At 38.5% G+C, this 27,654-nt stretch overlaps 1 protein-coding gene across 1 annotated transcript in view; it reads left to right on the top strand.

Annotated features, from left to right (window-relative positions):
• LOC106903278 (NT-3 growth factor receptor-like) overlaps positions 1–27,654 on the top strand; it is a 69,800-nt gene that overhangs the window by 13,206 nt on the left and 28,940 nt on the right. The window contains exons 2-4 of the mRNA XM_088004611.1: positions 3,443–3,631; positions 20,933–21,063; positions 26,515–26,687. Coding sequence (XP_087860737.1) covers positions 3,443–3,631; positions 20,933–21,063; positions 26,515–26,687 — 493 coding nt within the window. The remainder of the gene's footprint in view (positions 1–3,442; positions 3,632–20,932; positions 21,064–26,514; positions 26,688–27,654) is intronic.

Genomic DNA, 27,654 nt, shown 5'->3' with positions numbered 1-27,654 from the left:
AACTCTGGTGTGGTTTAAATGCATAGTGGAAGTAAGCGGACCAGAGACCGCTCCCAGAGCAGGAAGTGAATTATAGCTCAGGGCTTTCTGGGTAAATACAATCAAAACAAACATGTGGGTCTAATGCTTGCAGGAGAGATGACTGGTCTTTTTTCACCAAAGACAAAAGAGAAATCCTACAACCGCTAAAATCTGATGCCGCTCCATTTTTATTTACGTTTTGTGGAAAATTAAGTTACTCATATCTTCTGCTGAGGTTTCCGTGTTTTTTACTTCAGTGGTTCTTGATGCAGCGCCTCCACAGACGACAGTAGGTTTTCAGCACGTCCTTTTTTTTCTTCCCATCCGCAGTGGCTCCAGTGCGCTGTCGTAGTTCTGGTATTTTCACATCACTCAGAAATTACTTGTATTTTTCTGTTTTTTTCTGCAGTGTTAGCCTTTGTTGTCATGCAGAGCTGACAAGCAGTCTACATTAGCCAACCCTGTCAATGTGACAGTGCAACTTCTTTCCTTTATGCTTTTAGTCGCCATCTAACAGTATGCCATGAGACAGATTTGACTTTGACAAAAAAAATACTTGGGCTTTTTTAATATTACAATATCTCATTAATGACTTAACGGATGCTTCAAAAGTAGTAGTGGAATTTAACAAGATGTCTGCAATATGAAGCTTGTTTTTTTCTTTTTTTCTTTTTTAAAGAGTAAAAATTAAAAAGCAGCTTGCAACTTTTACAGTTCAAGTATTTCTTGGAAGTTTCTGGTTCTAATAGAGCTGCATTCAGTACCACAAATTTAATCATTGTTCTAAATTTTAAAGTCATATTTGAATTCAACTTTCATTAGATGTAAGGGATCAAACCGAGGTTACTGAAAGTCAACAGTATCTCTTCTCTGTCCTACTTTCAGTCTCCTTGGTAACCAGTTGTTATACTGGCCAGTGGTTGATGGTGTTTTCAACTGGTTACTTTATGAACTTTGGGTTTTAGCTTCCATATGTGCCAAAGCATCATAACATGGTTACCACAGAAGACTCATTTTGTCGCCTGAATGGAAACACCATTTCTGCAGCCCATTAGTAGGACCAGCTAGCTTTAGAGTCGTCGCCATGGAAATTATCAAAGAAAAATCCTACACTCTGCTGCACATAAGTGTGTTGTGCAGCTATAAATAACACATCCATCTGAAGCTGAGGACAAGTTACATGATTTTTTTTTTTCACTGAATTTTGCCCATAATTTCCAGAAATAAAACGTCTGCACTAATTGGGAAGAGTTGATATGGCTACTTAGACCACAGATCTGTGATTGAGTAAGCCAGCTTACATCACACACATTCAAACATGATTACTTTTACATGTGTGTGTATATATATATATAGATAGATATAGGACTTCTGAGATAAGCGGCTAAAGTGAACTGTTTACTGACCCAGTGTCAAATACATGTAGCAAACAGCCCATGAAAAAGAGCAGCAGGTCATTGTCGTAAAGTTTGATGTGTTCAGGTAGAGCAGGGGTGTCCAAAGTTGGTCCTCGAGGGTCGGCATCCTGCATGTTTTAGTTCTCTCCCTAGTGGTTGTAACAACCTCCTCAGCAAGTCAATGTTCTGCTTAGGCCTGTAATGAGCCATCATTTAATGCAGGTGTGTAAAACCAGGGAGAGAACATGCAGGATGCCGGCCCTCCAGGACCAACTTTGGACACCCCTGAGGTAGAGCTTTAGTTCTCATCCGTTCATCTTGTGAAACCACTTACATGATTTAGAAAGATGAACCACACAAAAGCTTTTAATAATATTTTTCAGACTACTATAAGTTCCACAGCATTAGAAGATGTTGCTGTGTTCGTCTGTAGTAACTGGGTCAAATGCCGGTGTTCTGTCAGATCAGCATACGCTGTCAGATCGTCATACGCTTAGCACGAACTGACGGCTGTATCTGTCAGACAAGTATACGCTGCCATTACCATATGATTTTATTTAATCAGCAACATAGAGTCATGACATAGATTATCATTCACTTTATTAACAGCTGTATGACATCCTGACTCAGCGGTTAACTAGTCAGTCATTAAGCAACACGGAGGCGAGTTTCACATGGGCGTGTTTTGTAGTTGACTGCAGCTTTAGCTAGTTTCTGCTTTAAATGCACGACAGTGCATGTATAGCTATCTAGTTATTGAAAACAATTTATTGACATATTTATGCTGAACTGACAACTCATCTGAAGGTCAGACTTCTTAATGCGCAGGCATGCGTACTCACTGCATGTATGCTATTCTGACAGTGGATGATGATCTGATAGAACGCGGCGCTATCTTGTGATGATGTAATGAGGGTAAGTCAAAGCGTAAATAAGCTGAATACACAGAAGCAGCAGAAGTTGTGAGCGATTTCATCATAGGTTTGAGCGATTTATCTCCAGTTTTGGAGGAAAATGATGGATGCAGTGATAAAGAAGAGGGGGCTGGTTCTGATGGACTGCAGCCCTATTTTTTGAGCTGTAGGAGCTCTGAGTTGTTTGTTTCAGAGTAACTGAAGATAAGATTTGCTTCTGCACATTTCACAGCCCTGAGTTCATCCACCATTTCACATATCCGACACCTTTTGACCTTTAGCTTGAAATGTTTTGGCTCGTTGGTGCCAGTTGATCCAAAGATGTCAGCCCCAGTCAGTGAACTGAAGCATGGTCGTACGCTTCTGTTGTTGTGGAGCCCAAGAAGGTCCGACTGGGAAATGTGGCTGCATTTGCAATGCAAGATGTCATTTATCACGTTGATATGAAATTCAGGTTTAAAGGTTTCTTAAGGTAAAATAGCAGAAAGGTTTAATGTGAATTTGTCCTGTTGGAACTAAGTAAAAGGAAATTTTCTTTTTCATTGCTATTTCAAGAAGAGGGGAAATATATTTCTTTATCTGGCTAGATAAGATCAAGACCAGATAACACTGGATGTTTTTATCATGTTTTATCATTAAACTCCCACCTTTGTTGCCAGGATAATGCATTACACGCATATATATATATATATATATATATATATATATATATATATATATATATTAAATAAAGCTCACAGTTTTGTCTTTCTTGCTGCCTAAATATAATAGTCATTGTTTGCTTTCACTATTTAATTCCTCCTCCTTTGTGATATTTTTATCATTTATTAGGTTAATACATATATTTCTAATACAAAATATATTAAAACACTCAAACTTTTCTGGATTACAAGTTTTCTCTGGAGTCCTCAGGCTAATAAAAATGAACCTATGGATTCTATCAACTTCAAACTTGGCACTTTAAAAAAAAAGATTTTTTTCTTTTGACACGAAAAAAGAAATCAGAACAAATTTCTATGACGGCTTCCGATAATGTGAGCTTATGTTACCCAGCATGTGAAAATGGCATTAAAGTGTAAAATAAGTCAGCGTTTCTCTCCGCTCTTTCAGGTCCCGTAGCCGTGATCAGTGGTGAGGAAGACTCTGCCAGCCCTCTTCATCACGTCAATCACGGGATCATCACGCCGTGTACTCTGGATGCGGGACCCGACGCGGTCGTCATAGGAATGACTCGCATACCTGTGGTGGAAAATCCCCAGTACTTTAGGCACGGACACAACTGCAACAAACCGACCACTCGTAAGTCTGTCCTGTTGACTCTAATCCTCAACTCCAATGAAGCCAAACAGCGCAAAAATAAGTATTTCTTCACCTTGAACTATTCGACCAGATATCTCTACAAGTAAAGGGGACCTAGAAAAGAGTTCTGCATTCTGTATGTGTAAATCTGGTGGAAACACGTCAATAGACCAGACATTTTCATTGAAGCAAGCGATGCTTCTTTGTGGTTGTTCATTCATTTTGAATATTATGTCTTCCGGTTTGTGTTAAATGTTCATTAGAAATTGAAGTTCATTGATCCCTGAGGATGTGTTCTTACACGTTTATGCCATTACCATCATGTTACTTGAAAATGATCTCAAAGGAACAATATTATCGTATATTACAATAACTTCTGGGACAATTTATAATCCAGCAAAATTTATCGAGACATTTGTTATGTGTGGTTTTGATTAATTGAGACTACAACTACACTTTTTAGATTTTCACTTCACTAGTAAGTTCTGTTTTCTATTGGCGTATGAAAGAAAAACATCCAAATTAAACAAATATATATTATAATCATGAGAAGAATTGTGGAAGAATCTCGAGGGGTATGAAGGCGCTGTCCATTTAAATCTGCTGGTCGTCTTTCCCCAGTCGTCTATCAGCTGTGTGTGTGTTTGCTGTCCTTCCACATGGCCTGGTCCCAAAATGTAAAGGTCAAAAGATGGAGTGACGGAGGGGTGGGGGGTCTGGGAGTTGCTGACCAAGCCACAATCAGTTTAAACAGAGCATAAATTCTGCTTTCGATGCAAAATGTATCACAGTGTCTCGTACCGTAGGTGTGTTGTTTTGTTGAGGTGACCTGTCTGGAATGCCAAACGCTCGTCTGAGAGACGCTTGACTCGCACACGTTCACAAACCTAAACAAGACTAAATTTTACTGTCACATATCAGTTAATTTTGCAAAGTGTGATTATCATCCCAAGCCAGCAAACAAAAAAACAAACCCCATCAGTTTAGTCTCAGCTGCAGCTGTGTCTGTGCGGCTGTATGGCGTTAGCCTCGGTTGGAGAGGTGCCAGACTCTTTATGCATCTGGGTGAAAACAACCTTCACTGTTCCAGCGACTAGTGTTTATATACTCGCAGCCTCCCCTTCCCCAAATCAGCCACCCTCCACTGGGACTCATGTTCCAAGTTGGGGAAAAGACAAGACCACTTTAAGGCCTAATTACTCCCAATTAGATTGGCTGCTCAGGAGAATCAGCAGAAAGCAACTGTTCCAGCAGCAACCCGCAGCCTCGCTCCTGCTCCTTCCAATCAAACCGCCTGCATTTTAAGGGTAAAGACTCTCTCCTCCGTTCCGATCGCAGCAGGATTCCTTTTTTTCCATGACCTGCCCTGTCCAGATTGGACCTGGCCCTATCTCAAAATGGCCGCACGTCACGCTAACAAAAGTTGGCCTCTGGGTGTGTAGCCAATGAGAAGAGAGGAAAACCCATTTAGAGGTGATAAATAAGTGACGGGTCTTATGTATTATGAATTGCATGAATTTTTAATGTCCAGCCGTTGACTGATTTATAACATCTCATGACTCGGACAGGAGATCTGATTGTGGGGCTAATGAATAAATGGCACTGGGTAGGAGTGAAACTTTCCCCCAGTAATTGAGCGCGGAGAATTAAAAGTCAGGCCATGTGTGTTCGGTGCCTTAGCTTTGACCTGGGCCTTCTCTTTTCTTTTTTTTTTTCTTTTTTACCCTTGGATTTAATTCTACATGCATGCACATAAAAGGAAATCGTAGGAAATGAGCCCTGAATTCATCACAAGGTCATAATGGCCACTGCTTTCTGCCACTGGCTAAGAAAACATCATTCACTGAATACGAATGCCTTCTTCACCCTCAGGACATGCACACAAGGAAGGGAAGTTTCTCTGTGTATCCGTGTGTAAATGTGTGCTGTGTGGGTGTACTGCTGAAAATCTATACAAGGATGGAGGCGTGCTGTCTGTGTGCCTTGTAGGTATAAAAATAAGGGGAAAAATGATCTAATGTCACCTTATATTCCTTCACTGCGTCTATGATTTGATGTGTCAGGAGTCTCTTTGGTGTCCCTTTGGTTCTCATTGTCCTGCTGGCCTTGCTCAGCACCACTCGCTTGGATACAGTATGTCGACTAATACATAATGTATTCATTAATTTACTTGAAAGCTTCTTATCCGAGAGAATAGCATGCTGCTAAAATATACACACAAGCGCAGTGGGAGTTCAGGTTGTACAGCTGTGATGCCTGTCTTTACCCGAGTCCATCAGGACTTTGCTAATGCGATGGTCAGACTCTTGTTGCACTCTGAGCATTTAAGAGATCAGCTCCTGGAATAGCAATGAAGAGGTAAAATGCTGCTGCTTCCATCCCCTTTCAACATAAGAGGTCAGTACTTTGGTCATCTGAAATGAGCCGTTATCACCAGGCATTGTGTGGTGGTAGGCTGCCTGAGACTTGACTTGGACCAGTGGTTTAACATCTCAAGGCTTAGACACTTGTGGGCTAAAGACTCGTATCAAGTTTAGTTCAGAAAAGAACTAAACTTGATAGGAGTCTCTAGCCCATTTTGTGTTTGACGGTTGCTGTTTTGTTTTTTTTGGCCCATGCCTCGGACATCAAGTGGGTGACACCAGATGTCCGAGGTATGGGAGGAAGCTCAAATGATTGAGGGTCAAGGACTGGAGTTGGCATAGTTACAAATATTTTCACCAGATATTGGACATAACATAAAACCTGTTGGATGAAAGTCCTCAAAGACTGAACTTGCGTATCTCTGGTCTGAAGACTCGAGACTTGACTTTGATATGTGGTCTGAAAACTGAAGGTTTGAGTCAGACCTTTGGCTGAGATACTAAAAACCAAACATATCCTGATGGTTTTACCAAAAAACACTTGATTTAGACTTGAGGGGTTGTTTTGAAAGGAAACTTGTATGTAGGCCAAAGGCCACAGCCCTGCATTTGAGTTATTATCCAGTGATACTTAAGGATTGTGGGTTATCAATTGGTCATAGCAATCTATTCATGCCAACTCTGGCTTCATAAAACCCCACTTCATAAAATTTACCTCATATACACATGAACAGAGTTCAGCTGAGGGGTGAAAAACGTGATATGAATTCATAACCTACAGCAATACTTTGTTGTAGGAAGATATTATATTAATTCAATGAAAAATGTTAGTTTTGGTCACTAGACACTTGGAACTTGCAAAAAATAAGCATTTGAAACCTCAAAGAGCTATAATGCCATTAACTCATCTCTTTTCTGAACTATTGTGTTTGACGGTGGCTGTGTTTTTTTTTGTTTTGTTTTTTTTCTTTACGAGTTGTAAAAGGCCGTTTCTGGGGAAATGTTGCCGCATTAGCAAGATAAAAGCACAGAAGTCAAAGGACAATTCTTTAGCCTAATGATAGATCTATATCTAGCTAGATCTGCTGTCTCCCAGCAAATGTCTTTGTTTTATCACCCAGCTCGCAATTTTAATTACGGAGTTGTCCCATCCCGCTGGCGAGTATTACACAATAGCGTTTGATGCTGGAGAGTACCGTAAAGCTTCCCATTATATCCATTTTATTAGGGATATAACTCCTGGGCATAGCTCGGACAAACCTCTCCTCTTTGTCCCCTTTTACTTCTGCTGAAACAGAGACATAATTGTGCTCAAGGTGATGTTTTTGAAGATTTTAATGTTCCCAGCAGAGACAAAGAGTGACTAATGTGGCTGCCTGAAAGCTTTGTAAGTGAATGTAAATGGGCACTAGATTGATTGAAAGGCAGTTTTCATGTTCCAAGGCTATGATTCCATAAATTATGGTCTGATTAAAAAAATAAAAAAGATTATGAAATAAAGGACCCAGGAGCCTGGCTAGCTTTGAATTCAAACACTTTAGTGTGGACTAAAAAGTCCTGAGGTTTCCCAGAAAAACTCGGATATTAATATGTTTATTTATCAACAGATGGAATAAATTTGGTATTTAAATAAAAACTGTTATATGGTATTATACACTTGTATAACACAATTGTTTTAAATTTGTGTGAAAACCTGTGTGAAAGACACAAACAGTATACTAAAGTGTTTACCACACTATGAGGCTGACGTACCAAACTGTGTAAAGACAATACAAGTTCATTTACTTTTAGTTTTAAAGGGGCAGTGTTGTGTTTTCCAGGCACATATTCCCATTTAATAGCACAATCATCTAACAATGTTACCTTCAGCTGTTATAAAAATCCATATCAAATATGATTTTAAAGAAATTTTACTTTGTAATTTAACACCTTGAAATTGGGCCTCTGTCTGTTTAAAAACTCCTGCTCTTTCTGAAACTCCGCCTTCAGTCATAAAACATAAAACTGAACTGATATATGAGAGTCATAACATCACTCCGCCATTAACCCTTTAACAACATTTTTCCCAGCGCTGCACCAGGACGCAGCTCGTACAATGAGCTCACCAGTTCTGCCAGGTGTTTGCTAATTGCTGCTGGCTAGTCTGAAGGAGCTGAGTGGGAGAGTCATGATGCTCTGTGAAGTGGAAGCTTGGAATCTGCAGCTCCAAAGAGGAGCTGCATCTTGAAGGCGGTGTCGGGGCCAAAGAGGCGTTTTCTACAGCTAAATGGTTGCTATGGGAGACTAAAGGATTTTTTTAAACATGCATGAAAGAATCAAGGCAACACTCCAGGTATGTTTTTGATAAGATGTCAAAAATAGTTCGAGAAGACTTTTAAAGAGACTCCCTGGAGCAGCTAGTGTAAAGTACTTAGTGCCTAAATGTACTTAAGGCTTAAAGTTTAATCCAGCAGTAACACTGGGGTTATGCTCAGGGACAAGCCGTTGCCAAAGGTCCCCAATGACAAGTTTTATCTCCTTATTCTATTAAAGCTTTTGCATGGAAGCACTCAGTGTTTATTATTAGATATAAACTGATTTTAATACGCGGAGAGGGAAAGTTCTTATCTCTCAAGAGGGAGTTTATTCGTCGTAAATTTGTGACAATGCAATTTGAATATGTTTTTATTTATTATAGCTATGCTATAAAAACCTAACTGCATTCAGTATGTTTATTAGTGCTTATGGTAGAAAAACCAACTCTTAAAGTAACAGTTTCAAAAGCTAAAGTTAATAGCTATAGCTTTTAGCTTGATCAGGGTTCTTTTTTAAAGTGATTTCCATGTTTAAAATTATATTTTCAGAATTGTCTGGACCAATAAAATATGTACTGTCTTTCAAAAAATCGCTGAACTTGGGGGGTTCTGTGGTGGTGCAGGGGCAAAGCATAACCCATGCATTGAGGCCCTAGCTCTCATGCCGGTGGTCGCAGGCTCAATTCCCGGTCTGGCAACATTTGCTGCATGTCTTCCCCCTTTTTCCTGTCAAACTACTTTCAAATAACGGCCAGTAGAGCCAACAAAAAAAAACAAAAAAACGCTGAACTGCAGATGGTTCGTCCAATACTGCAGGTTGCTAACACTAGGAGCTCAGGAGAGCCAACAGAAAGCTATTCTTGAATGTTCCTGCATTTCAGACTGAAACACACAAAAAAGAAGTGTCCACGTCGTTTATGCAGTAAAAACAACTCTTTGTGATGTAATTATTCAGTTTATTCAGCAAATTTCAAACCATTGGTGAAAAAGACAAAAGGAGCTGATGGAGTCAAGGATCTTTCATAGCTGCATCACATTTGTGTGAAATCGAGCCAGACTCATTCATCTGAAGTTTTATTAATATTGCACAATTTCACAAGAAATGTTATCTCAAGGCATTTCCCAATTTTAGATATGAGCAACAAAATGCACAAATAGGCTTTTTAATTTTTTTATACCTTATGTTCTACATAAAAAAAAGTCCTCTAAAACTGAACCGTGAATCCAGTTCAATATAAAAAGGATTCAAGTGTAAAGTTGCAACCAGGCAAAATATGAAAAAGTTCAAGGAATGATTCTTTAATAAGGCACTGCGCAGTCTGAACTCAAACTCTGAGTGGTCCTGCAGTGAAACAGCAATTAGCCAAGAAAATGTACATTTTCTCAATATTCCATTTGAACTGCCACAGTCAAAAAAGTGACCTACTTAACGGTACGGTTACGCAACCTAAAAAGATATTTGAATGGGAAAGTGTAGAAAAGAATATCTTCATTTAACACCAGAGACACCCTGCTCCTGTGAATATAAATAAAAGACGCAAAATAGCATTTTATATTTAAGTAAAAATAATCACTGGGCTTATTTCCTGCCATTTTTTTCTAAGCCTGTGTGAACAAAACTAGAGCTACAAGACAGAAATTGGGCAGGAGCAGCAGAGGCTCCTGCAGGCCGGCGTTCAGCCAGCAGGTTAAGAAGAGATGCCCGCTGAGAGTCAACAGTGAAAGCTGTCCCTCATGTCAGAGTTTCCCGTCGATGCCAGATGACGCAGAGCCTCTGAGCTGCTGAGAGTTTGATGCCAGAGGCTCTTTTTTTATGCCATCAGCTGCTGGATGGGTGCCTCTAATCTAACTATTATATTCACCTCCTATGGCGCCATAGGCAAGCAAAACCACGGGTGCATCGCAGCTTGCCCTTGTAAATGTGTTTCACTTTAATTTATTATGTGACTGTTACAATAGCTAAGCAAAGTGGGAAAAGATGACTCTGTTATTTTTAACATAACATTTTGTTTTTGTTGATTTAATAAGTCGGCTCATAAACCCATTAATTGCGACTCCTGTCTTTTTTTACTGTAATTCAGCCTTTAAAGGTGTTTTACAGCATTTTTTTGTTCTTAACTTTATTTTTCTTAATGATCATTTCGGCTGTAAACTTTTACAGGAACTCTTTTCTTTTCTGAGCCAAGTTTAGTTTTTTGGTTCTTCTCCTCCTACTAATAGCATTTTCATAAGCTATGTGAACACAGTGCTGCTCCCTGCTTGTCTTAACAAACTGATGAAGTAAATGGACGTAAGGCCGTGTCTCTGGATGAGAATTTGGACCAGAAGCCACACAGTGACCGACTCAATGTACACTGCTCACACACACACACCTGGAAGCTGTAAACGCACAAAACACACAACCTTGGCAGGTAGTCGGAAACAAAAGCACATTCAAATAGACGCATACACAGCAGAAAAAGTTGGCATGCATCTGTGGTGAAATGCAAGCACACAGACACGCGCGCGCACACAGAGGGACAGAACAAAGCCCTCCAAACATCTGTTCTCCCCCAGCAGCCTGACCTGACTAGCTGAGTAAATCTCAGTGCGGCGCCGTCTCCCCCTCTGGGGACAATGTTTGCTGGCATCGAGGCCTCAAGTGAGCCTGGACAAATGAATGATGCTGAGCTGCGGGATAGAGATTTAATCTCGGGGCTTTTCAGCGTGCCACTCTGGGTAAATAAGCTGCAGGATGTAGCCCGAGTCCGCCTGCAGAGGAAACTGAAGGTTAAAGTAACTTGTCTGCGCCACTTTCAATTGGCATAATGGTGGCTCCCATCCCATCAGTGGAGTGGAACAGGGTGCTAGAGGCTCGTGTTAGAGGCTACGACAAACACGCCGGATGAATTATTCAGGTGAGAAAGTAAAGAAATTGGGACAACTGGTGCAAACGTAGAATGAAACGGGCTTTTAATGCAGCAGATTGAGAAGTTTGAAAGTTCTTTTAGTGCTTTCTGTCAAGTAAGCTAAACTATGTCGTTGCATCATTAGCTGCGTTTCCATTGACCATAAAATGGCACAAATTGGCTTTACAAAGATAAATTTGCTTAATGGAAACACTTATGCCTGTGACAATAACACATTTTGATGGACAATAAATTGTCCCAGAAGTTATTGCGATAAACGATGACATTGCTGTTTTGATACGATTTTTGAGTAATATAATGCTCATGGCATGATAATCCTAGAACACTTTCTCAAATATCAAGAAACTTTAAATTCTAATGAACATTTGACACTAGAACTGGAAGACATTTTAAATATCCAAAATAAATCAAACAACAAATGAAATGAATTATGAAGACTGTAAACAATATTGTCCATCAAAAACAGGGCTGATTGAGACCAAAACACCAGATTGAGGACTTTTGTCATCCAGTTTTTGGTAAAGAGAAAAACGAAAAATCATGCAAATGGAGATGATTGAGTTAACTTTGAATTATGTGATTAATTTTATTTCTAATTATGACTGGCTTACAAACACTACTCTTAAAAATAAAAAAAGCTATTTTCATCAAGTTTTTGCTCTAGGCTGAGGTGGTTTTAACATTACTGTCCATCAAAATTTTAAAGAAATATGTAAAAAGCATATTTTTTAAAGTTACATACTGCAGCTTTAATACTTTAAATATATATAACATTGAGATGCATCAGCTTAACACAAAGGTGACAATAAGGAGAAACTATATAAAAATTGAAGAGGAAACCAAAAGGAAGAAAGATGGATGCCGTACTGATAGCCAAAAAGTCTCTTTTCCTCATTCTGCTTATGATTCCCTGCCTGTTTCTTCTATTTTATTCATTATCCTGTTTATTTCACCCAGAAAAGCTTAGGGACAACAGCAAAGACAGGAAGAAGAAAAGCCTTTATTTGAAAGTTTGCCGCACTGAAAACATCATCTTGTAAAGTTAATCATTCAGTTAATAACGAGTGACAGGGAATGCAGCGATCTTCGGTCTAAGGTGACATTTTATTTTGTATCCTTTAAACGAAGGTTCAACAAAGCAGCACGATCGGAGACTGGATTCAGCTGGGAATACAGGCTGGAGACTCTTCACACTTTGGGAAGCTAAGAAAGTGTCAGACATTTGCCCCATCAAATGCTGTCAGAACACATTCTGAATTAAAATGTACAAGTGCAGCCTGGGACATCAGAGTTTTAGAGGATCAAGCTTTTGACAACAGTGATGTGGTGGAGTCCCTGGTGGGGCTCTCACTCAGCAAAGTGGCTCCAGCTTCTGCAGACGGCTATATAGACACACACATATATACATATAGCTTTGACACAGTCTGTCAGAAACACCAGAGGAACAGGTGAGGCTTTCATGATTCATCCTCCCAACATGTTTCAAGCAGATGGTGATGAATATCAGAGACGAATGGCATAATGGTAAAAATGAAATCCCAGAGGAAATCAGACTGAGCAGCTAATCTCTGTTCTGACTGAAGAACCATTTGGAAAAACCCGATCAAGCATTTGGGGAATGTCTTTTGGCTTTTGGGCAAAATGTCAGAAAGATTTAGCTTAATAAATAATAAGCTAATTTATTAGTTAATGGTTACTGTGAACATGCAAAATTCCCTGTTTATTAAAGCTGCAGTTTGTAACTTCTATAAATAATTGTTTTTTGGTTTTTTTCCATATTTGTTAACATTATCATCATGTTGTGATAGTCTAATGTAAGAAAGATAATTTGTGAGCTGGTTCACCACAACGTAGCCTGCCATGAAGGCTAAGGCTAGTTAGCATAGCCACTGCAGAGAAACAGTTTTCTTGTAACTGTAAGTTGTTTCTCTGCCATCAGCGTATGAAACATGAAGATGATTGACATCATTAAGACCCTCCTCCTGATTCTGATTGGTTGTTTTTGACTGGGAGCGGAACATTTTTGTAATTGGAGGAGTTGGAGGGTTTGATTTCTCACCACACTGTCGCAACTCGGTGACAGTTTTGACATGGGGAAAAAAGACACATTTGTGTAAGTTACCCACTGCAGCTTTAAGTCCACTAACGTGAAATTTAATTTGCTTAATTGTAAAATAATCAAAAAGCCTGTTGGAGTGCAAAGATATTTTGACATGTGAATCTAAAATGATTTGCTACATGTTTCTAAATGTACAAAACAAGCTAAAAAAAGAGATGAAAAACAGTATTTTGCTGTCATTTTAAATGAACGCTTGGCCTTAGAGTGTAGTTCATTACAGGTGGCTAAAAAGCTAGGTTAACTACATTTATCCTAATTTACAGTCATAGGGATAAGAAAAATACATTTGGTGGTTACAAGGGTAAATTAAAATTGTGTTGTATTTGTTAGGGTTTTGAATTGTTTTCTTATATTTTTGTTTGGTAATTTATATAAGAAGTTATGTGTTTTGGGATTTATATATTATGATAAAATAGTTTAGTTTGTAGGACAGGAATAAATATAAACCTTGTGCTAATACCTTTTCAGTCAAGTTGTTTAAATTGTTGCAGTGTCTTGAAGTGCTGATGACTGACAATTAGACTGAATAAATGAAAAAAACAAATTAAATCTGCTTCCATTGTGAAATAATAATGGATTTATATATAAGTAATGTTTCCATTTGATGTCCTGTAATCAAAGTCCATTGTTGAATAATTTCCCTATTTAATAGCTTCTTAACTTAATTGCATCCCTTGACTGTTTTTTTTTAGGTTTTTTTTTTTTTTTTTTTTTTTTTTTACATAAAACAGCAGATTCTTCTGAAAGAGTGACTAAAAAGGCTCTTATTTAAGCTACATGCTTCCCTGCAATCACTTTCAAGGCATTCCCAAGCTGCTGCTCTCAACAAAACATCAACAAAATCATGTAAATGAAGGAGTCTGTGCTGGCATCTCAACAAGTCATTCAGTCAGAAAGAACGTCTGTTTTCTTGTCTCTCTTTTTCACCTGGCATGAACTTTTTCTGAGTAACAAACAAGGACAAGTCTGAGCCTCTGCATACCTGAATGAAGACACTTTCACTGATGGATTTGCTATTACACATTTAAAGAAAATGCTAGCTTTGTATTCTTGTAAATTTAGCTTTTTTGCTTTTAAGCAAAGGTAGAATTTGATGTCTGTCTGTATGCTAATGTAACATTTTGTTGTCAGATCCAGCAGCACTTTATCATATTGTGCATTCCCAGGTTTTAGTTTTTGAGGAAAGAGAGAGCATTTAGCTGTCATCAGACGTGAATGTTTTAGTGTCGGCTAAAGCTGTAGACAAATATGTTTCTATGTTTGTTCACAATCTTATCTTGTGTTTACCATTTTAAGTAATAAATGTGAGTGCAGACTTGTTTTTGCATTTTGAACTCTATTCTAAAAGCAGCATTCCTTTACAATTATGCACCAGGTATTCAGAGTTTCAAGATATCAGTTCTGCCATATTTAAAATATTTTTTATTGAACTTTTTGTTGTAATTGCTTTGATGGATTTCTCAAATCAAATTAAATTTCTCTTGATTTTTTTTTTTTAACTGCCATAAGCTTTAGTCCGTCGTACATCAAAGTAACAGTTTCTCATTCTTTCCAGCAAATTGCAAATCATTTAGGACAGGCATCAGTTGCTTCCAGATAATTATCTGCCATTTTAAATCATTATCATTTGCTTCTTTCATATCAATAAAAATGAACAGTAACACTTTATTTGAAGGGGGTGAATAAGACTGTCATGACACTGTCATAAACATGACATATCACCTGTCATGAACATGAATAAGCCTTCATGAATATTTATGACTGTTGTCATAAAGCGTCATTCGGTAAATTATGACACTTTTAATACAAAGTTGACATTATTCAAAATGTCTTTGTTATGACAACTTGACATTAACCAAGAAATCATTACTGTTTAAACTTTACCTTTAATAACATAAAGTTACCTAATTTTTAAAGTGCAATCAGTAATACTTTTATAACAAATTTATATCAGTGCCCTACAACTCATTAGCATTCATTCATCAAAGGTATTTCATCTATATTTGACTGAGCTTTGGGTGTCAATCCTTATGCAGGCTGTCTAAATACAGTCAGTGCTTTAAAAGTAGGCAACGATTTTGAACACCATTATCTGCGTGGTCTTATTTGCATCAGATTCTGCAGAAGATTATATTTCTGTCATTGGACGATAGATCTAGTGCTGCTACACCTGCTTGTTTGCTTCCTATTCTACCCTGTGCAATGGGTGTATGACTACGTCCTTAGATGTATCACAATTCGCTCCACCCTCGTTTCAATGTCATCACCTGTCCCTTCTGATTGTACGCCGTATTGAAGACATATAGATCGTGGATTGACGGTCTGATCTTAAAGGGGCTGTAAATAGACTCCACCAGGCTCCCGACTGCCACAGACTCATTGCAGATACATGAGGTTACCTGTGTTGTAGCAGCAACTTGACAAGTGAAACTCTGGAGTTTCATTGTTTGCATGTCGCATTCATGCTGCATGAAGGCAACGTAGCACAAACGGATCCTTTGGTACGTTGATATTGATGCGACACATTGTTGCAACAGATTGATTTTTTTTTGTGGTGGTTCGTTTTTCAGTGATACACTTGAACTTTTCATTGACAGTTTAAGTCAAACAGAGCACAATCAGCAGTTCAGCGACACTAACATAGCCAACAGCAGCAGCCAGCTGCTACTGTCTCAACACCCAACTAAACTTTACCCTAACAATCAGACAGGCTCTCATGTGTTTGCTGGTCTTTAGTGGAACTTATAACAGTTTGATATTTACAAAGCCTATCACCTTAAACGTATTATTGGTTATTGTTGTGCACGGCCATTTAACATTTTACACATGGACTGCCGATAACACAGCTGATGAATTGTCTGCGTCTACCTGGCAACAGAAACTGATGTGTTGGTGCAGAACTGGGTTCATCCAACTTAACAGGAAATTCTACACATATCAAGTGGTTTGTTGCATTTTTATAGAAATATCTTTTAAGTAGGGTTTGTATACTAGTTGGGTAAAAATACGTTTTTGTTTCTTTTTGTTTTGTTTTGAGAATAACTATAGCTTGGACTTCTACTAGACCATTGTAAGATCTTAATTCTTTTATCAACCATTCAGATGTAGCTTTTCTACTTATACATGCACAAAAGTCTAAAATACCTAAAAGACTGAACAATGATCTCTCCACCACTTTAATTTATAGTTGTTGTAGGGCATTTACAATATGATTTTTCTCCTTAAAAATCTGCAAATTTTATTTTATTTTTTTACAGACTAGCAAATGTTGAAGTGTAGAGATAACCAAATTAAGCAGCTCGGTAACGTCATATCTTAACATCGATTATAAGAATTTATCATTTTACAGAAGAAGCATTATATTTGCAAACCAAGAGTACACCAAGGGAGGCGGGGTTAAGCCAGCAGTCATTAGTAAAATTGTAGGGAGCTCAAATAGAAGAAGATTAAATGGTCTTCTGGGAATGGATGCAACACCTCATGTGCTCTAAGTGCAGGCGCATAAATGCTTTTTCAGTATCACTACATTAAACGCTGACTGCTTTTAGCTCGTGTGCAATTACCTCCTCGATGACATGCTGTCCATCACACGAGTCCGACAAATGAGTTTGATTTAATGAAAGCGAAGAAGGCAGAGATGGAGGACGGATTAAATTACCAGATGTTTGCCGCAGATGTATTAAATTTTATCATTCATCAAACAAAGAAAGAAGAAAGAAAAAGGCACTTATGGTGAGGATAATGCAGTCACATTTCAGCATATATGCAGTGATACCCCACAAAATAACACCTGTTAAAGATGAAACTAAAATGTCATTTTTAAATTAAGATGAGAATAAATAGGAACAACATAGAAATACACATTAGGGCTACTGCTATTTTATTTGATCTATCTTGTAATCTTCTCTATGCATATATAGTTTTCACTTCAGCTAGCTTTTGTAGCATTCAGTGGTTGGTTTAAGTAGCTTTTCCTTCTAAAGTGTTTCGCTGCTCTCCCACTGCGAGTGGCACAGTTTAAAAATTAAAGCGTGTCCTATCGATGAACCTGGACTGTCTAATTACAAAGTCGGTAAATCTAACCTCTACACTATGAATCCTCTCTGCCTGAGGGAAGAATTTGGACATAAGAACAACAGGATAAAACATGCAGTGACATTTTAGAGAAAGATGTTAGACGGTATTGTGTGGACAGATTATGACTGCAGGCTTTGGGTGGAGGGGGGGGGGGACCTCATCAGTTTATATTGTGTCTCCACTGATAAGTCCCCACTTAGGTCTGGGTGCACACATAAAAGAAGCTAATTCTGTTCACCGAGAGCTGCTACGAGTGTGAGACTTTGCATGAATACGCTGCGGCTGTTACTCGGATCTTTCTAGAAACCGACAACGCTGATAGAACACACTGTTAGAAATTAGCATATAAGAGAGGCGTGACAGTTTGCATGCATATCAATTTGGGTAGATCTCAGTTAATCTATCAGAGTACGAATAAAAGAGAAAAGACAATTAAATTAATGGCAACTTTTTGAATTTATTAACTCCACAAAATTAAGTACATTCTAACCAAATAATGTAAATTTTCTCACTTGTTTGGTCCATTAGCATTTTTTAAAATGTAACGTTTTGGAGTATTACACACTGATCCTTCCATCTATTGACTATATTCCTTATGTATATATGGTGGAGTGGAGCAGGTGCCGGTCTTCCTGCTAATATAGTTGATACAAAGTGTAAAGAATTTCAATGTTTAACATTTAAGTTTCCATTTGGCAACACTGGTGCCGTTTGAAACAGTAGCCATGTTGTTATGCATCTGGTAAAAATGAAAACTGACAATTTTCTCAGGAAATATAGCTCCACACTGCAAAAACACAAAATCTTACCAAGTACCTTTGGTCTAGTTTCTACTATAAATATATTAGTTCACATGAAAAAAGACAAAACTAACTTACAAGTAACTTTTTAGCAAGAAATATGAGCTTATTCTTGGTCAATAACTCCTTAATATTGATTGAAAAAGTACTTGTTCCACTGGCAGATTATTAAATTTAGAACAAGACATTTTTCAAATAAGTGAATAATATGTCAATTAAACTAGCACTTTTTCATTAATATTAAGAAATTATTGACTTAAACAATCTCCTATGTCTTGTTGAAAAGGTACTTGTAAGTTAATTTTTCTCATTTCAAGTGTTTGCAGTTTCTTCCAAGACCACATGTATCCTCCCAATATTTCAGAGGTTTTTACCCAAATCTCCTGCGTCCAGCTTTAATCTCCAGCAGTGGAGTCTCACGCATTGAGTTTGTATAGAGACCCTGGAAGCTCAGTGTATTATTTTTTTAATGGAAATACTGTATGTTTTCCTCTAGTATGATTGCCGATGAGAACGCCATTTACAAAATCCACTGGGACTAAATCAGTGGATAATAGGTTGCTATGGAAACCAGATAGCTTTCTAAATAATGGTGACTTTTAGCTGCTTCTGGCTTTCTTTGCCTTTTTTCTGCTTCTTCTCTTCGTTTAGTATTTATTTCCTGTGTCATTCCAATTTATTACACATGACTTATTTATCATGTCATGTGATAAATAAGTCACATGACATGACTTATGTGGACTACTTGTGTTGTCATGAACGTCTTCCATGATTTTCATGCCCACGGACCAATTAAAAAATATATTTAGTTAAAAATGTTAACCTGCCAAATACTCATTTCCTATGGTTAAAAAAAAATCCACACTCAAAATATTTAGAGAAATTCTACTTTAGTTTCAGAACGAGTTCATCCCTACATCACTTTCTCTGTTGCTAAGCATCATATTTTCAGTTTTCTCACGATTGCCGTTTTGTAACGGAGATAAAGCTGAAGTTACTGTATGACGTATTTGTTGTGGTTTTTAACCTGGAGTGTGGTTTAAGCTGTGTGTGCCCTTATGAGTGCAGCTCTATGGAGCGACTGGGCTTTCATGGTAAACCTACAACCCGTCATGTTTTATTCAGTGTCAGTCCCAAGCAGCAGCTCTGTTCACCAGCGCTACACGCATCCTTGTCTTTTCCACAATCTGTTTCCTTTCTTGCTCTTTCTACCTTTTCCTGCCAAGTCACTTACTTGGTCATCTTATTCCGTGGCGGTTTTAAAGGATAATCAATAAAAGAAACGGGCCTCCATTCTGGTAGCACAAACACTGTAAGTAATGACAGCTGGGAATGAAAATAATCTAAGGCCAGGAGCTAAAAACGTAAAGTTTACAGCGCTGTTCCTGCTGCAGTGAGTTATCTGGGGAGAAAACTTGAGACTTTGTTTTTTTTTTATTATTATTATTTATTCTGCCAAGCTTCAGCAAGAGGTTTTAGATGTTAGTGGTAAAAGTTTTACAATATTGTCTTCATGCAGCTCCTCAGATCCGATATTGTCGCTGTGTTTATTTGCATTGCAAACTTTTAAAGTCTCTTGAGCTTTCATGTGCCCGGTATTCTGTCTTAAGCAGCTTCAACGAACGTGAGATCAAAGATCCACTGCATCAGACACTCTGATCTTTTCTCTGTCTTCTAGTCCTTGCCACCAGGGGGATAGTTGTTGTTCATTCTTCTGTTACCCTGACATGACTTGTCCCTTGTTTCTTCAGAAATGATAAATGTTTATTTTGGGCTTTTAAGTATTTATGCATTTGAACTTTACAAGGGGCTGCTGAGGTGGCATAGCAAAAAAAACAAACAAAAAAAAAACACCACTGAATTTCACATGATGGTTTTTCCTCAATCCAAATCAGTTCACATAGACTCAAGTACATCCAGTGAACCACAAAAATTATTCATACCCCTCTTAGTTCTGCACATAAAATTGTTTTCATGCAACCAAGAAGTGCATTCCTGATTGGAAATCTCAAACAATACTTCCTTCTTGGTCTGCTGCTGCTTCATAAAGGGTGATGATATAAAACTCATTTTACTGCTATCCAAGTATTTATGTGAGGCTTGGACCTTGGTATTTCCTTTTTGTTGTTGTTGTTGTTGTATATGTGCCATATTGTTTTCATCACAGGTAACGGTTTGGTACAGATGAGTGAAACTTAGGTATTCCAGATGTATAATGATCCTAAAACACCTTAAATTGGTTTGGAAATAAAGGAGGAGCAATAAAAGAACTTTAACTTTCTGCAAGTGAACAAAATGAATAGGCTGCAAATATCCACTAAGAATTATCCCAAAACCTCATAGTTGCTTCAAAAGCACAATCTTTCTCTTGCGTGTGAATGTTCCTTCAACACATGAACATGTTTGTATAACATTGAGCCTTTTGGAGTAGAAAAAAATCTCATGTAGTTTCAACTCAAACTAAATTCTTGTTTTAAAATGTTGCTAAAGTGAGTTGTTGCGTTATCATAAAAGAGAAGACTTTGAACACATTGTTTTGTCACCTTCCTAAAATAATGGTCTAAGTCAGTCATTTTTTTACCAAAAATGATTTTTGCAACAAAAAAGAAAAAAAGAAAATTTCCAAAAGATGTCTTAGGAAGGTGACGATTAAAAGCTTGAAATCAACATGACGTTGAAGCTCAGGATGAGTGTAAGTAAATATCTGTGTATTTACGGTTCCTCTGTCTCCTGTTTCAGTCGTGCAGCATATAAAGCGGAGAGACATCATCCTGAAGAGGGAGTTGGGTGAAGGGGCGTTCGGTAAAGTCTTCTTGGCAGAGTGTTACAACCTGAGCCCCACCAAGGACAAGATGCTGGTAGCTGTCAAGGTACATCTTCACTACTCGGTTGTCAGTGTGTGTGTTTGTGTGTGTTGGAGTGAAAAAATGTGTCCAATGTTACTATGGTGTCCAAAGAGTTAAACACAACCAGATTATTTTATTACATTTTGTTGCCGTCATCCAGAAATGTATCTTCAAAAATGGAACTTTTCTCAATGTAAATTCACAGTTAAACCAAATGGTTATATACTGTTCATCATTAATGTAGCCACAGACAGATGTGACGAGTTGGATGAATGTAGAGTTACAAAAACACAAATAAAAAATAGAGATGCAGTGTTTTGGAGTAGAATCTGCCCCCTCTTTTTTCTAAATGGGGTAGTCAGATGGATGTACTGCAGTGACGGTTTGAGTTTGTGTTAAATAAATAAACGTTCCTCTATCATCCTTCAAGGTTGAATTATTTAAATGTGTATAATCTTCTTACAAACAATGCAGTCGGAAGTCCTTTTCACAAAACAGCTCTGTCATAACGCAGCAAGGCATTTTCGAACCTGCTCATCAATCACCTATTAAGCTGACCGTGTCCAATAAACATGAGATTTTCCCCACCTAAGGAGATACGGAGTGAAACTTAGCAAGGTGAACTGTGTTCACCGTCTCACCGCCCCCCAATCTAATCGGTTGAACACATCAGGCATACACATTATTTTCTACTGTGTAAATAAACCAGCCTTGGGTTCCAGCGGTCTCCTCTGTCACACACTTCCGGCTGATCCCATCAGGTGTGTGGTTAATGGCAAGAAATGACGGACATGACGCATTTCACCCTCAAAGTCCTGGTGTGTCTTTGCCTAAAATCTGCCAACCAGCTGGTCGGAGAGACCATCTGTCATATCAGTACAAGTACATCACACTCTTGAGCTACCAAGCCGGCAAACACTTCCTTAAGTCTTCTGCTGCGGGGCCCGTCGCTGTCTCGTTTGATGGATTAGAGAAATAACAGCGGCGGGTTGACAACAACTCTCGACACGGACCTTGTCCTTTCAGGAAACACACACAGATGGCAAAAGGCATGTAAGTCCTTTAAGTGTTAATTGGGGCCGCAGACTTTCTCGTTTTAAATTGCGCTTCTTGCAGTGATAGTTTTTTTCCTTCCAAGGTTCATACCTCGGTTAACAGGATGGGTTACCAACAAATGGATTGTGTTCTCGCTCATGTAAGAGTTTGTGTTAACTCACAAATGGCAACACAGCCAATCAAACTGCAGCTACTTAGTACATTTAGGCATCCAGGTGTGGTTAAGACATCTTGATAAAATACAAACTGAGCTTTGGAATGAGAGATAAAGGATTTAAGTGATATTGAACGTGACGTGGTTGTTGGTGCCAGATGGGCTTGTCTGAGTATCTCTGATGCTCAGACATAAGACACTCTTACACACTTATCTCCCCAGTTTACAGAGAATGGCCCAAAAAAGGGAAAAGCAGTAGTCATGTTGGCATAATCTCTTTTGATTGTCAGAGGTGATTGAGTAGAGTGGCTAACAAGGGTTAAAAACAGCAAAGGTAGCTCAAATAATCAACTGCTACAATCAAGACATGAAGAGGCAAAAGTCTGTGTATAATTCACACAAGCTCATCAAAATAGGACAATAAAATATTGGAAAAACGTTACAGCGTCTGGCTTGTCTCAATTTCTGCTGCAACGTTCAGATGGTGACGTCAGCAACAAGAACATTTTACCTCAATGACACTGATGCTGGTATGGTACCCATCTTCGGATGTCTATATCCAGCATGCTAATAGACTACTGCACAAAACTCAAATCATCTCGAACTGATTTCTTGAAAAGCGATGAACTCCAGTTTCCTCCACTCTCTAGATCTAAATCCAATAAAGCAGCTGTTGGATGTAGTAGAACGGAAGATTGGTTGTTTTATGATTTATGGATCGTAATGTGAGAAATGTGCAGAGCTATATCATGTTCATATGGATGAAAATGTCTGAGGAATGTTTCAAACCCCGCATTGAATCAGTGCCATTAAAAATGCAAGGGGCTCTGAAAGTACAAGGTTGTCCAGCCTGGTTGTAGCAACCAGTATCTAATAAAGTGATCTTGATGCTCTGGTTAATATCGGCCATTCAGCTAAGTTTAAACACAGAGTAGAATAGGTTTTATATAACCAGGCCTGCTTTAGTAACTGTGTTTTCACTACAAATGGCACAAAACACAATTTTGCAATGACGGTGTTTCCATTAAAAGAGAAATGCAATTAAAATGACATGTGGATACGTTTGCCTCGCCATGATCCTGAAACTACTTCCTGTTGTCTTCTTCTAGGTTTGCACCAGTGGCAACATCTGGTCGTTGATCATGTGACTCGTGTTTTGCGAAAAACTTGCTTCCATTGACGTTTAGCGAAATAAACCAATTTCGATACGGTAAAAAAAAAACACCTTCCTAATGCAGAAACGTTTGATTGAAAAATAATTTTTTTGAAAAATTTCTGTTTTAACCAAATTTAATTTTTAAATGTCAAACTGAGGATTTATACGCTCAATGGAAACGCAGCTACTGTAACCTGTCTAAAAGCCAATACAATACAAAACACAGAGGCTCTCTGAACACGCTCGAAGGTCAACTCTGGGGAAAAATTCACCGCAGTGCTTTCCCTTAATTTATTGTCGGCGTGCACTTTGAAGGTACTGGTTTGGAGAAAAGCCCAGACCAAAAACATTTCCTCAAGAGCGCCGTTTGATTTGGTAATAGAATTTTATGATCATTTCATCTACGCCGTCGTACATCTCAACCACCTCGAGCACCGCGCTGAAATAGTGGCACACATACAAGTAAATGCATTTCCATCCCGAGGTCATTCCATCTGCGATAATGTTAGCAGCAGGCTGGGAAAACAGGACTCAAGGCTGAGGAGATCAGAAGTGGCAACTCTGTGTATTTTCCTGCTGCTGATGAAGTGTCAAGAGTCTTTTTCTCTCTGTCTCTCTCTCTCTCTCCAGGAGAGAGACCGCAATAAGGCTTATAGCTGTTATTTATTTCTCTTTTCTCATATTGGAGGCTTTACCTGACATCCCATCAAGAGTTGGCATTTTATGTGCTCTGCACCCGAAAGGCAGGTTCAAGGCACCTCTGTGCTTCATCTTATTACCAATCAGATCAGGTTGTTTTGTGTGCAGCTCCACCTTTTCTTCCAGAACATTACAGCCACAGTGATTGTTGACCTCATTGCTACAATATGTACAAGATGTTGAGGAGGGTAGAAAATGACAGCTGCTATAATGGTAGATTATAGAGGCAGTGCTTTACGGCGAGGCGATGCTGGCTTTTGTAACGTGTTGATGTAGATGTGTGTAAGCTAGAGACAAAAAAAAAAATAGATTCTGTCCATATTAGCATGAATACGGTGCAAAGCTAGAACATGTTGATGCATTTTGCTCTCTCGTTCATGGTGTTTTTCAGTGGGAGAAGCTGGGGAAAATCTCTCTTGAGCTCTCTTTTGGACTTATACGGTAGCCTGCGGGAGGAAGATTGTGTTCTTATGTGCTTTCAAACATAACCACTCTGAACGAGTTGCTAAACAATGCCGTTTTCTATTATGCACAGCTCGGTTTAGTGGAAAGTAAGTCGAACGGTGCCACACAGCTGCTGGAAGAGTTTAAGGGAAGGGCAAGAGTTTAAGTCTGTGTTTGAAAGCAGTCGCTGAAAGAGGTGTTTGACTGGCTTTTAAGGCTCAGATAAGGGTTGTAAAACATACGTATGTATATTTAAAGGTGTGCAATGTTGCGCTTCCTGTTGACAAAGCCCCACGGTCTTCGGTTGTGAACTGGGGAACTCTATGGAGATTAACCCCTGCCTGCCAGAGGGCTACATGTACGACACCGTTCCTGTCAACTAAATAGGAAAACCAGGAAACAACTGGACTTTAAAAAGTAGAATAAGTAAAGCTTGTCTGGATCTGTGGCACCCTAAAAGCCATATGCCAATAAACTGTAAAAGAAAACATATTTAACATTTAGTTATTTACTAAAAATAAACTGTTTGACTTCTTGTAAATAGCTGAATTTTGCTTAAAATGTAAGGTACTAGAGTTGTCAACAAGGCAGGACACATGCTGTACATTCAGAGCCTGTTTACCATTTAATTTACATTTCACTGCTGGATACATGAGATTACCAACAGCAGCGAACAGCTGCTGTATAAACACAGACTAAAGGTGCATTTCCCTCCACCTACGTAGCAGGCAACATTCACTACATGTTATTACAACTGAGCTTACAGATAACCGATCTGCTTTTTTTTTTTCTCATTTTAAACATGAAAAGAAATAAAACTGTATTCCAGCTAAATTAAATAGCCACTCTTATTGTGTTTTTTTTTTTGTTTTTCCATATTGGTTCCTAAAAAGAAAAATCAGTTTGAAAATCTGTGACGTGGAAACAAAATTTATATGCAGATGTTATGCATCCCAAGTGTGGTCAACGGATCAGTTTACTTCTTCCAAAATAGTCGTTTTGATGAATGAATTTGTTTTGCTGCAGATGAAATAACAGTAGGGGGAGCCATGCTGACATAGCCTGGTAAAAAAATGGTTAGCTTTTTAGGAGAGTTGTGAAATTAGGGGAAATTAGCACACCTTCAGAAAGTCTGACTTAAGAGGTCAGAACTGCAAAAAGTGAAGAAATACCCTGTTGGCCAGATGGCCATGATGTTAAACCTCCTATTATTCAGCTTTATGACTGATCACACAATTAAATATGGGGAAATGTTGCATGTATTAGGTTTTCAACAGCTCTACTTCTGTGCTTTGCTTCACCCAGAGAGTCTGGACCTTCTGCTTCTGAGAAAACATTGTTTGCTGGAAGCATAGATAGTGTGGAAGTTTAAAATGTTGACAAATTGCCAATGTTTGGCGTCGACGAATGCAATGCACCAGTTCCACGCGATGAAGCTTACCGGAAATTGCGTGCGCGGTAAACATCCGTTCCCCACTGTGAAGAGAGAAGTGCCAAGTCAAACAAGATGGTTGTCATGAGAATTGAGCGAACGTGCATTGTTACTCATCATCCATTTGTAACCAGACATACTGAGTACTCTAGTTATGTGATTCAGTGATGATTACCTGAAACCTATTAAATGATCCTCACTTGTTTATTGCATTTTAACTAAACTGTGACTTTGCAAAGATCAGAACAATGGAAGATCAAGAGATCTGACCCATTGGCTTGTAATAAAAAGATACCAAACTGTGTTTATCTTCCTAGATTTGCCATTGTCACTTCTTAAGAATAAAATAAAGCTTTCATTATAATTATCCAATGATTTTGACAAATCTGAACACAAACAGATTAAACACACTCATCAAACGAGACGTCTACAAACACCTTTTGCAGGCAAAATGTTTCAAAGAAACTGGTATTGTTTTCCCTAGAGACACGTTAGACAAGTCATTCACATAAATCCTTTCATTTCCCCCTTCAGACACTAAAAGATCCCAACCTGTCAGCCAGGAAGGACTTCCAACGGGAAGCGGAGCTGCTCACCAACCTGCAGCACGACCACATCGTCAAGTTCTACGGAGTGTGTGTGGACGGAGACCCGCTCATCATGGTGTTCGAGTACATGAAGCATGGAGACCTGAATAAATTCCTAAGGTCAGTGTTTCACTAAATGTGCATGATAATGCATGTCTGAGGTGAGTAGAGTAGCCAAAAACTGTACTCAAGCAAGAGCAGCACTACTTCAACATATTTTTACTCGAGTAAAAGTAAAAAGTAGCTGTCCGAGAAATTGCTAGAGATTGATAAGGTGTTTGGTAAAAATGTTACTCAAGTAACTGATCAAACATTAATTAATTAATGTTTGATCAGTTACTTGAGTTTTTCAGATAAATTTCTTTCGGTATGTAAAAATTATGAAACTTGAACAAAAACTGCAGGTGTGTGTCTGGTGAAGCTTTGGATAAAACAATCCTGTTCTTCATTCTGTGACATTACTCACATTGAGTAAAGAATCCAAAAGAGCAGCAATATGTCATGATGAAACTACTCAAGGGGAAAGTACAACACAGTCAAAATACTCCTGAAAGTACATTCTTTCCACAAAGTAACTCATGTAAATGTAACTAAGTAAATGTAACTAGTGAAAACCAAAGTCTGCACTCGGTGTTTATCATTACTGAAGCGAAGGTGGCCGGTTCTGTTTTCAAACCACAGACAGTCTTTGTGTGTGGAAACCTCCTGATCCTCCTGCCCCCTTTCAGGACATTGGTCCCAAACGTACAGTCAGCTACAAAGCAATAGATAAAATGGCTAGCCTGAAATCCTAAAGGGCTTTTGTGGCCATAAAATACCTTTTCACACCCTCTACGCCCAGTCTGACGAGGTTTTAGCTATTTCACAAGCAGTGATGTTTGATGTGCCAACATGCAAAGAGCTATGTGGAAAACTAACACTACATGCCAACCTGGATCCATTATGCTCATTGTGAAACACAGCGACTTGAGTCGTGGTTTTTCTTCAGCAGGGACAGGAAAACTTGTCAGAGTTGGGGGTTGTTTTTTTTTCACCTACCCAGGTTCTGCACTACATTTTATTAGTCTGTCACATAAAATCCTGATAT

This window comes from Poecilia mexicana, unplaced genomic scaffold (assembly GCF_051168715.1).
Source record: "Poecilia mexicana isolate PSO_F unplaced genomic scaffold, ASM5116871v1 scaffold_3, whole genome shotgun sequence".
NCBI classification, from domain to species: Eukaryota; Metazoa; Chordata; class Actinopteri; order Cyprinodontiformes; family Poeciliidae; genus Poecilia; species Poecilia mexicana.
This window is presented reverse-complemented; position numbering and strand designations above follow the sequence as displayed.